At 43.4% G+C, this 12,043-nt stretch overlaps 1 protein-coding gene across 2 annotated transcripts in view; it reads right to left on the bottom strand.

The window, feature by feature from the left end:
- Positions 1-12,043, bottom strand: part of tax1bp1b (Tax1 (human T-cell leukemia virus type I) binding protein 1b) — a 153,264-nt gene that overhangs the window by 109,159 nt on the left and 32,062 nt on the right. For both annotated transcript variants that reach the window (XM_068059371.1, XM_068059380.1), the window contains exon 5: positions 1,618-1,776. In XM_068059371.1, coding sequence (XP_067915472.1) covers positions 1,618-1,776 — 159 coding nt within the window. The remainder of the gene's footprint in view (positions 1-1,617; positions 1,777-12,043) is intronic.

The raw sequence follows: 12,043 nt of genomic DNA, 5'->3' as shown, positions 1-12,043 counted from the left end.
AAATAGGATGCCTTCATTTTCTGCTATAAATAATTTAACTATTAAGTCTCTTCAATGTAATACAGGAGATGCTCAACTGCTCAATAAAATGGCAGAGTAAAACTACTCTGCAGGATTTTCACGTCATTTCTGTTCTGTGGTTTTAAACGGAATGACTTGGAATGCAAAATAAGCCTTTTATGTTGGAAGACATTTATATAAAAGGAATAGTTGTACTTCACTAATTTCAAGCCATAAAAACCGAAATACATTCCCACAAAATAAAATTACTGCTTCAATTTGAAAAATTCCAATTTAGCTTTAAAGATAGACAACCAGTTAGCAATTCACAAATCAATTACCATTATGAGTCAAGTACTTATGGGGTTAAAAATTTTAAATGGTTTTAAAAATCTGGCATATCAACCGGAAAGCATTCAAGAGCTTAAAGAAAGTAAAGTCTTAGGTGGGGAAAATACTTTCTACTCCCAGTACTTTCTATTCCAAGTTCTTACCTAATGTTGATTTGAAAAAATATGCTAATAGGTTAAAAAAAGACAAATTTATATAGCACCTTTCTCAATCTCAGGATGTCCCAAGTGCTTTACAGCCAATCAAGTATTTAAAAAAAAAAATGTAATACTGTTGTAAATGCAGGAAACCCAGCAATTTGTACACTGCAAAGTTCCACAAAGAGTAGTCATAGACATAGAGAGTCATAGAGTCACAAAGCACTGAAACAGGCCCTTCGGCCCACCGAATCTGTGCCGACCATCAACCACCCATTTATACTAATACTACATTAATCCCATGTCCCCTACAATCCCCACCTTCCCTCAATTCTCCTACCACCTACCTACACTAGGGGCAATTTACAATGGCCAATTTACCTATCAAACTGCAAGTCTTTGGCTGTGGGAGGAAACCGGAGCACCCGGCAGAAACCCACGGGGTCACGGAGAACTTGCAAACTCTGCACAGGCAGTACTCAGAAGCGAACCCGGATCGCTGGAGCTGTGAGGCTGCGGTGCTAACCACTGCGCCACTATGCACTAGTGTGATAATGACCAGATAATCTGTTTGCGATGATGTTGGTGGGATAAATATTGGCCAGGATAAGATTTGTTAGTTACAAAAGTACTCAATTTATTTGTCAGACAAAGACACAGAGGTATATGGGACGGCCTTTACATCATGGAGCAACTCTGCTCACTGCAAAGAGGAACTGTGGTTAGAGACTGGTACATGAGTCAATTCAGAGCTAACCAGCCCAGAAACACCCTAATATCTGTCTACTGCTCCACACTCAGCAGCTGGAAGCTTTCTAAAATTGGTTAAATCCAGATCAACTCCCAGGCCAGTGTAAAGCACCAGCTCCACTGTAGTCCACAAAACCACTGATCCCTTCTCCGTAATCAGCTTCACCAAGGCTGTTGAGGTCAAAAGCAAACATACAAATGGATGTCCACCTCACAAGAAACAGGATTTTATGAGAGTTAAAAATATTTAGCACCTTTTCTTTTCAGAAAGAAAATGGAATAAGTACATGGAATAGAAAATAAACCCCTAGATTTTCTTTCCTATTCTAAGTGCAACAAACACACCATTAGAATTCTAAAATGCAATTGAAATTCATACCTTGTAATCCTTTTTTATTTGGTCACAGACTTCTTTCTCATGAAGAATTTCTTTTTCAAACTTTTCCATGTGCTCACCTAATTGGACAGTTTCCTGTTCAAGCCCAGATTTAGTTTTCAACAGTTCTTCCTTTTCTTTTAGTAGCATTTCAATCCTTTGCTGAATATACAGAAAACAGCTATCCATTAGGGGTCCAATTTATAATGCTGAAATTAGCTTGTTGATACAATGTTGAAAGAGGAATTTAATAAAGAATGATCAGTCATTTGCAATAAGGACTGAAAATCAAATGGTCATAGCTTTGACGTTTCTTGTTTAACCTCAACAATTATTTCTTGTGAATTATTGTTGTATCATATTTTTATTAATACATATAGTATCCCACAGTGCTGGTTATCTCTGGTCTCCAGCTAACTCAGTAGATTCTAAAACAGGCCCTAAACCAAGCATTGCTTAGTCAGTAATGGGTTAAAAACAAATTATTTCCACCTTAATTGCGTGAAGTGCCTTAATTACAAGGATTAGGGCAGAGGATGGAGTTGGTGAAGAGATGTACAGAGACAAGCTGCCCAGAGCTGCTGCTCTATACCAGTTTTGCCAAACTCTTGTTCTGAATGGATGTCATGATGTCCATCTTTGGTTATCTGTTAACTGAAAGTAAACCATGATAGTTCAACATACTGAATCAATTTGAGATTGGGCCACATCACTACTGAGGATGACTGATACATTCTTCACACCTATGAAATGTTGAGCAGACCTAAAAGGTTTTAATGCCAAAATCTGCGTAGCAATGAGACAGTAGGCCAGCCTCCAGATGCACCCAACTAGCGTGTTATGCCTGTCCACAATCTCAATAAGCTATCGTAAATACATTTCTTACACACTACCAATGAAGATGTTGGAAAAGGAGAGATCTGTACTTGTCTGTGATACCTTCTGCAATTGGATACCCCACTCACTGTTTTAAGGTCAATGAAAAATAGCCATTTGAATGACGTATTGTTGGGCCATCAGCACCCACAGAAATCACGCAACACAAGTCACCGTCTTTCAGGAAAGGAGTGCAGAGATGTACAAGGGGAAAAAGCACAAATACAAATTTTGCAGTTGTCTGCAATAGAAAAGAAAGGTAAAACCTTCGGAGTTAATTAACACACAGAACATTCATCAGACCCATGACGGAACTTTTTGGGTTAGTAAGGATACTGACAAAACTGGAACCTGAGGTCTCTGTGCTTGGAGAAATAAAACTCATGTTTTCTTGTAGCCAGCAAAACCTTACAGTGAATAAAGCAGTTTGCCCAAGGCCCTTTTGCTGAGCTTGGAGTAGGCTTCATACATCTAAAAGCACAGGATGTCAGAAAACATCAGACAGCAATTATGACTATGTAACTGGGAAGGATGCATGAAATTAAGTACAAATTTTAAAACGAACAGCTGGTGCTGACTGGAAGCTGAGGAAAGGTGAGCTACCTGCTATTCGTAATTTTAGTGAAAGCTTCCCCTTGTGGCACTTGGGCAGAGTTCATCGCTCAAGTTACGGGTAGTGGGAGTTATCACTCCTTTGTATACATTCCACAAAGCCCGGCTACAAGCAACCTTTTCAAAAGAGGACCAGTAGCTTGACTGAGATTATGCTGGAGAGATACCTGACCCTTCCTCATACGCTGGGAGGGAGCATGTGTTGAAATAGTCACTGCAATCAGATACTGGTCAGGGTGGCAAGGGAGATTGGAGGGAGTGGTGGGGAAAAGAGAAAACTAAATCTTTCTGGAAGTTAAAAGTTACATGTTTAACTGCAGCCTGAGAAAGCTGGAAATACAAATGATTTCCTCCGTGGTGCCAGCCTGAAAAAATAACAAATATGACACTAAGTGAGCATGTTTCAACTGGACAGTAGTTATAACCTCAGTGCCATTGGGTTCGTGAGGTGGCAATCAGCCAGGGTTTCTACTCCTGCTTATTGCCTGCCAAGATGTGCTGGAAACTGATTGTCAGCAATAATCCACTCCAGTCAAATAGCCTGCTGATCATCTTTGCCCTTGAAGGTACCAGGAGGTGTCCAGTGCCCGTGGAACTGAAGTCTGGCAATTGCCAGCAGCTTCAGGAATATGCTGACCCAAGATCTGGGATGTGCAACATCCAGCAGTTTTTGTTTTTACTTATCCTGCAGGAACTCACTGAACTTCATTGTTGCCTCATCTGGGCTGTAAAATCCTTCAATGTACTGAGATGAACGGCGTTCCCAGGCAGGCTTCCCATATGTATTGTACCAGGGTGGCGCAGTGGTTAGCACCGCAGCCTCACAGCTCCAGCGACCGGGTTCGGTTCTGGGTACTGCCTGCGCGGAGTTTGCAAGTTCTCCCTGTGACCGTGTGGGTTTCCGCCGGGTGCTCCAGTTTCCTCCCACAGCCAAAGACTTGCAGGTTGATGGGTAAATTGGCCATTGTAAACTGACCCTATCGTAGGTAGGAGAATTGAGGGAAGGTGGGGATGTGGTAGGAGACGTGGGATTAATGTAGGATTAGTATAAATGGGTGGTTGTTGGTCGGCACAGACTCGGTGGGCCGAAGGGCCTGTTTCAGTGCTGTATCTCTCTATGACTCTATAAGAGTTAACCGTACGAAGCGGTCTAAGACTAGCTTTAAAGGGCCATTGCTAAGGTGCAACAAGCATCAGAAAAAGAAAACAGCGCTTCACAAAATGTTTTGAAAATGCAGGTAGCAGGTAACTAGATAAATGGTGTATATCAGAACAAGGCCTCAAAATAGAATTTTACCAAATTGGTGTTAGGACACAAATTGCATAAGCATGATTGTCAATTTTCTCCCAACCTGTTGGTGTTATTTCCTTATTGGCTATAGTTCTGCAAGCACTGGCCACCCTCTGATATTTCACTCAAAATGATTACTTGCGCAGTAGCCTTGACGGTGAGCGTTGTCAAATTATTCAAATGCAGGAACATCCAAGTTCGACCTGGTCTTCACAACGTCTATCAGGGATCACTTGACAGCAATCATAGCAGAAAATCTCATCAGATTTTCTGCTCCTTAACCCTACAGCCGCTTCAGCTGAAATCACTTAACTAAGCACAATTAGGGAAATTAACCTGAGCCGCTGATGGTCTCTATGGCCCACTTTTCACCAACACCAGGAGAGCTCGTATGAAGCAGTACAGCTGGCATTTGATTTGAGACAGTCCCTGATTTGAGGTTGGGGGTTTCCAGGTTCTGGGGGGTCAAACCCAGGTTAGACAGTCAGTCAGTCCTGTGATGAGGAAAAACATTGTTTTCTTTACCAAGAGCATGTGACTGCAGGTTTTAGTTTCTGCTTATTAAGAAAAACTCCAGAATGTTAAGCCAGCTAAAATGAAAGTTGGGTGTGTTGTTTGACCTGAGGTTTTTAAAAATAAAAGGTGGAACCCAGCTGCAAGGCTGCTTTGTGTTTTGTAAAAAGACGACTTTTGGAGAACGGAGAAGGACTCTGCAGTGAATGGAAAATCGGCCAGACTGTTTTAAGGAGACAGGCTGAGAGCTGCAAGTTCCTGGCCTTCGAGAATCAGACTACAAAGCAGCTGGCTGAAACAGTTTGGCTTCAGGCAAAGAAGCCTGGACCGAGGGCTAGCCATTGATGAATAACATAGGGCAGTCGCCAGTGATACCACACCATCAGGACGGTATTGGGCAAGACCGAGGTGGTTTGAGAGGCGACAAGAGCGAACCAATAAAGGGAAGACTAGATCACTCACAAATCGGCATCTTGGGAAACAGCACTTCAACTACCCGAGGAAGATCCTGATTTTGTTGTACTGTGGGACTGTTCAGCACCACCTTGCTGACAAGACTATTCTGAAAATCCTTAAGGACTATCTTTGATGCTTCTGCTAATTAATGTGTAAATGTCGAAGGAAGGAAGGACAGACAGACTGGTATTTAACTGTTAGTTCGTGTTTAATTCATGTTGGTTTTGGCTTGAGTGTTAAAGTAAAATCTATAAAAGTGAAATCTTGTTCATTTGTTTTCTAATCTCCTAAATTGGAGTTAGTCAGTGGATTTGATTCTTTTCATTTGGTGGTCTCCACGGGTGTCATAACACTGGCATTACCCTATTTTGATGGGTGAAAGGTTGTGGGCAAAAAGAATATTCTCCCACCCCACCACTGCCCCAGAAAATGCTGAAAAACACTCAGCAGGTCATACAGCATCTATTGATAGAGAGAGTTAACATTTCAGGTGGATCACCTTTCATCAGAACCTGAAGCATCTGCAATATTTTGTTTCCAAGATACAAGTACCCATTATTCCTCTGTGAGCTCAGATACAAGGATAGTCTCGATGAATCTGATCTACCCCAGAGAGATGTGGATGTTCATTTGTTGAGGATATTTAAGACAGAGGTTGATACCTAGGGATATGGGGAGGGAAGGTAGAGCTGAGGAAGATCAGCAATGACTTTGTTGAATGAGTTACACCAACTTGCTTTGTTGAATGATAATTTTCTTTAATCCACTGACTGGACATCTGAATTTACATTTTTTAGAGAAATTTTAAAAAAAGGAACAGATAAAAGATGACTTTGCTAGCAGCGCAAGATGGCCACCTAATTTGCAACACTGTATACTACATCGCAAGGCCTGTGAGGTGGAGACGAAATGCCTGTACATCCCAGCAAGAACCAAGACCCAAGAAGTTTAAAGGAACTGCCTTTGTTTTAGCAAGAAATACCATGCTTGAATCACTGGGCGACTGTCATGTGACAAGTGCCCCCACACCCCCCCAAAATCTGTATTTTAAGCTGGTGTTTCTCTGCAGCAGGTTGAGAAGCATCTGGACTCTGACACACACAGACCCAAGTGGGGGTCCCTCCTCTCTATCTATCCTTTTCAGCTTGCAAGCTTCAAACCCTGCCTGTTGACAGACCACCTTTGCATACTCCAGCTACAAATCAGAAACCCTGTTGGAAGAAATCATCCACATCGCTGCCGCCAAGAGACCCACCGAATCAGTCATCTACCTCTTCAAACTAAAAGCCTCAGGACCACTAAATTCAGCTAGAAACCAGCCAAATTATCAAAGTCCACAGATTGTATACCCCTTTTTATATGGACTCTAACTCGACCAATCTACCCAGTCCCTACTCTGTCACCTACTTGTGTGCGTGAACTCCAGTATGTGTGCGCGTGTGTAAGTTGGCACGCAGTTTAGAACCATAGAACAAATAGATATGTCAGCAAATCTCAGAGGTGCAATAATAATAGGGTAATAATAGTAGGGGATTTCAACTTACCCTATATTAGAAAGGATAGTATTAGTGCAAAAAGCTTAAAGGGGGCAGAATTCTTCAAGTGCATTCAGGAGAGCTTTTTGAGCCAACACAGACAGTCCTACAAGAGGAGGGCGGTACTGGACTTAATCCTAGGGAATAAAGCCAGACAAGTGGTAGAAGTGGCAGTGGGGGAGCATTTTGGGGATTGTGACCATAACTCTAAGACTTAAGGTTGCGATGGAAAAGGACATATAGGGACCGGAAATAAGAGTACTGAATTGGGGGAAGGCAGATTTCAATATGATAAAACAGGATCTCGCCAAAGTGAACTGGGAGCAGCTCCTTACAGCAAAGTCTACATCAGACCAGTGGGAATCATTTAGAAGGGAAATTGTGAGGGTTCAGGTGCAGCATGTTCCTGAAAAAGGTGAAGGGTAGGACCAACAGGTCAAGGGAACCCTGGATGTCAAGGAATATAGAGGATTGGATAAGGAAAAAAAAAAAGGTGTATGGCAGATTCAGAGTGCTGAAAACAGCAGAGGCCCTAGAGGAGTATAGAAAGCGTAGGGGAGTACTTAAAAAAAGTAATTAGGAGAGCGAAGAGGGGGCATGAAAAATCATTGGCAGACAAGATAAAAGGAAAATCCCAAGGCATTTTATAAGTACGTTAGGGGCAAGAGGATAACCAGGGAAAAAGTGGGGCCCCATTAGGGATCAAAGAGGCAATCTATGTGTGGAGCCGGAGGACACAGGTGAGGTTTTGAATGATGACTTTTCATTTGTGTTCACTATGGAAAGGGACAATGAGGTGTAGGTGATCAGGGAAGGGGATTGTGATATACTCGATCAAATTAGCATTGAAAAAGGAGGAAGTATTAGCAGGCTTAAAAGGTGGCTAAATCCCCAGGCCCAGATGAGATGTATCCCAGGCTGCCATGTGAAGCAAAGGAGGAGATAGCAGGGGCTCTGACACAAATTTTCAGATCCTCTCTGGCCACAGGAGAGGTACCAGAGGATTGGAGGACAGCGAATGTGGTACCATTATTCAAGAAGGGTAGCAGGCATAAACCAGGTAATTACAGGCCAGTGAGTCTAACATCAGTGGTAGGGAAATTATTGGAAAAAATTCTGAGGGACAGGATTAATCTCCACTTGGAGAGGCAGGGATTAATCAGGGATAGTCAGCACAGCTTTGTCAGGGGGAGATCATGTCTAACAAACTTGATTGATTATTTCGAGGAGGTGACTAGAGGTGTAGATGAGGGTAAAGCAGTTGATGTAGTCTACATGAACTTCAGTAAGGCTTTTGATAAGGTCTTGCATGGAAGATTGGTTAAGAAAGTAAAAGTCCATGGGATCCAGAGTAATTTGGCAAATTGGATTCAAAATTGGCTTAGTGGAAGGAGGCAGAGGGTAATGGTCGATGGTTGTTTTTGTGAATGGAAGCCTGTGACCAGTGGTGTACCGCAGGGATCGGTGCTGGCACCCTTACTGTTTGCAGTGTACATTTATGATTTAGACGGGAATATAGGAGGTATGATCAGTAAGTTCGCAGATGACACGAAAATTGGTGGTGTCGTAAATAGTGAGGAGGAAAGCCTTCGACTACAGGACGATATAGATGGGCTGGTAAGATGGACGGAGCAGTGGCAAATGGAGTTTAATCCTGAGAAGTGTGAGGTGATGCACTTTGGGAGGTCTAACAAGACAATGGAATATAAAATGGATGGTAGGACCCTAGGGAGTACAGAAGGTCAGAGGGACCTTGGGGTGCTTGTCCATAGATTACTGATGGCAGCAGCACAGGTAGATAAGGTGGTTAGGATGGCATATGGGATACTTGCCTTTATTAGCCAATGCATAGAATATAATAGCAGGCAGGTTATGATGGAGCTGTATAAAATGCTGGTTAGGCCACAGCTGGAGTACTGTGTACAGTTCTGGTCACCACACTATAGGAAGGATGTGATTGCAATGGAGAGGGTGCAGAGGAGATTCACCAGGATGTTGCCTGGGCTGGAGCATTTCAGTTATGAAGACAGACTGGATAGGCTGGGGCTGCTTTCCCTGGAGCAGAGAAGGCTGAGGGGGGGACCTGACTGAGGTATATAAAATTATGAGGGGCATTGATAGGAAGAAACATTTTCCCTTAGTGGAGAGGTCAATAACTAGGGGGCACAGATTTAAGGTAAGGGGCAGGAGGTTTAGAGGGGAGTTGAGGAAGAATTTTTCATCCAGAGGGTGGCTGGAATCTGCAACAGACTGCCTAAAGGGGTGGTAGAGGCAGGAACACTCACGACATTCAAGAAGTATTTAGATGAGCACTTGAAGCGCCATGGCATACAAGGCTACAGGCCAAGTGCGGGGAAATGGGATTAGTTAGGATGGGTGCTTCTTGGTCGGCGCAGGCGCATTGGGCCAAGAGAGCCTGTTTCTGCGCTGTAAATCTCTATGACTCTCTATGACCCTAATTACGACACAGAAGGAGGCCACTCAGCCCATCGTGTCCATGCCGGCCAGAAAACTGAGCCGCCCAATCTAATCCCACCTTCCAGCACCTGGTCTGTAGCCTTGCAGATTCCAGCACTTCAGGTACAAGTCCAGGTACCTTTCAAAATAATTGAGGGTTTCTGCCTCCACCACCATTCTTGGCAGTGAATTCCAGACATCCACCACCCTCTGGGTGACAAAGTTTTTCCTCATGTCCCCTCTCATCCTTCTACCAATCACTTCATATCTGTGCCCCCCCCTCCCTGCCCCGGTAACTGGCCTCTCCGCCAGGGGAAACAGGTCCTTCCTGTCCACTCTATCTAGGCCTCTCAGAATATTGTACACCTCAATTAAGTCATCCCTCAGCCTCCTCAGTTCCAGGGAAAAAACTAGCCTATCCAATCTTTCCTCATAGCTGCAACTTTCAAGCCCTGGCAACATTCTTGTAAATCTCCTCTGTACTCTCACCAGAGCAATTATATCCTTTCGGTCATGTGGTGACCAGAACTAAATACAAAACTCCAGTTGTGGCATAACTAGCGTTTTATACAGTTCCAGCATCACATCCCTGATTTTGAATTCTATACCTCAGCCAATAAAGTAAAGCAATCCATATGCCTTCTTCACCACTAAATTGACCTGTCCTGCCACCTTCAGGAACCAGTGGACATGCACTCCAAGGTCTCGCACCACTTCTACCCCTCTCAATATCCTCCCATTTATTGTGTATTCCCTCACTTTATTTGCCCTCCCCAAATACATTACCTCACAATTCTCTGGATTGAATTCCACTTTCCCGCCCACTCAACCAAACCATTAACATTGTTCTGAAGTCTACGGCTATCCTCTTCACAATTAACCTCACGGCCAATTTTTGTGTCACCAGCAAATTTCCCAATCATGCCTTCCACATTTAAGTCCAAATCATTAATATATACCATAAACATCAAGGAACCCAACAGTGAGCCCTGTGGAACACCACTGAAAACAGCTTTCCATTCACAAAAACATCCGACTACTACTCTTGGTTTCCTGGCCCTGAGCCAATTCTGGATCCAACCTGCCACATTTCCCTGTATCCCATGGGCTTTAATTTTACTGACCAAACTGCCATACGAGACCTTGTCAAATGCCTTACTCAATGTCCATGTAGACCACATCCACTGCACAACCCTCATCAATCCTCCCTGTCACTTCCTCAAAAAATTCAATCAAGTTAGTAAGACATGACCTTCCCCTAACAAATCCATGCTGACAATCACTGATTAATCCGTGCCTTTCGAAGTGGCAGTTTATTCTGTCCCTCAGAATTGATTCTAACAATTTACCCACCACAGAGGTCAGACTGACTGGCCTATAATTATTTGGCCGATCCCTTGCACCCTTTTTAAACAATGATGCGACGTTTTCAGACCTCCAATCCTCTGGTACCTCGCCTGTATCGAGTGAGAATTTGAAGATCCTCTAGCATCTGCTATTTCCTCCCTGGCTTCCTTCAACAACCTAGTATGCAATCCATCCGGTCCTGGCGATTTATCCACTTTCAAGGATGTCAGACCCTCTAGTACTTCCTCTCCCATTATGCTTATCATATCTAATATTTTACACTCCTCCTCTTTAACTACAATGTCTGCATCAACCCTCTCCTTTGTGAAGACAGACAAAAAACTCAAGAACCCTGCCCACATCAGCTGCACCACGCACAAGTTCCCTTGCACACCTCTGATAGGCCCTACCCTTACCTTAGTTATCCTCTTGCTCTTAATGTACTGATAAAACATCTTCAGGTTTTCTTTAATTTTTACTTGGCAATAATTTTTCATGTCCTCACTTTGCTTTTCTCATTTCCTTTTTTACTTCACCCCTGCACTTTCTATACTCCTCTAGGTTTTCTAAAATATTGAGATATTTGTGATCGACACAAGCTTTCTTTTTCTGCTTTAACCTACCCTGTTAGCTTCTAGATAACAATGGGCTCTATATTTGGCAGTAGCACCCTTTAGCTTTGTGGGGACATGCCTACACTGTGCCTGTAGTATCTCGCTTTTGAATGCCTCCCACTGGTTTGCCACTGATCTTCCTTCAAACCAAAGAAGCTACATCACTCTAAGCAGAAGGGCCGCTCGCGCATCAACACTAACAGAATTTCTTATTCACAGCTGTTACATAGGTTTCTAGATTCACTTGAAAAAGCCCTTCAAAACACTCCTGCAGGGGATGCAGAGACCAAGTGGGACCACATCAGTGACGCCATCTACGGCTCAGCAATGACCACCTATGGCAAATGTGTGAAGCAGAATGCAGACTGGTTTCAATCTCACTTTGAAGAGCTGGAACCAGTCATAGCCGATAAGCGAATTGCACTGTTGAACTACAGGAAAGCCCCCAGCAAGTTAACATCCGTAACACTGAAAGTAGCCAGAAGCCAGGCGCTGTGCAAATGGCTACTGGCAACACCTATGCAGTCATATTCAGCTGGCGTCCGACATCGGAAACATCAGAGGAATGTATGATGGCATTAAGAGCGCTTTTGGGCAAACCATCAAGAAGATTGCCCCCATCAAGTCTAAATCAGGGGACACGATCACTAACCAACACAAGCAAATGGACTGCTGGATAGAGCACTACCTCGAACTGTACTCCAGGGAAAATGTTGTTACTGATACCG

The sequence above is a fragment of the Heterodontus francisci genome, chromosome 2, assembly GCF_036365525.1.
Source record: "Heterodontus francisci isolate sHetFra1 chromosome 2, sHetFra1.hap1, whole genome shotgun sequence".
In the NCBI taxonomy this organism is placed as follows: Eukaryota; Metazoa; Chordata; class Chondrichthyes; order Heterodontiformes; family Heterodontidae; genus Heterodontus; species Heterodontus francisci.
This window is presented reverse-complemented; position numbering and strand designations above follow the sequence as displayed.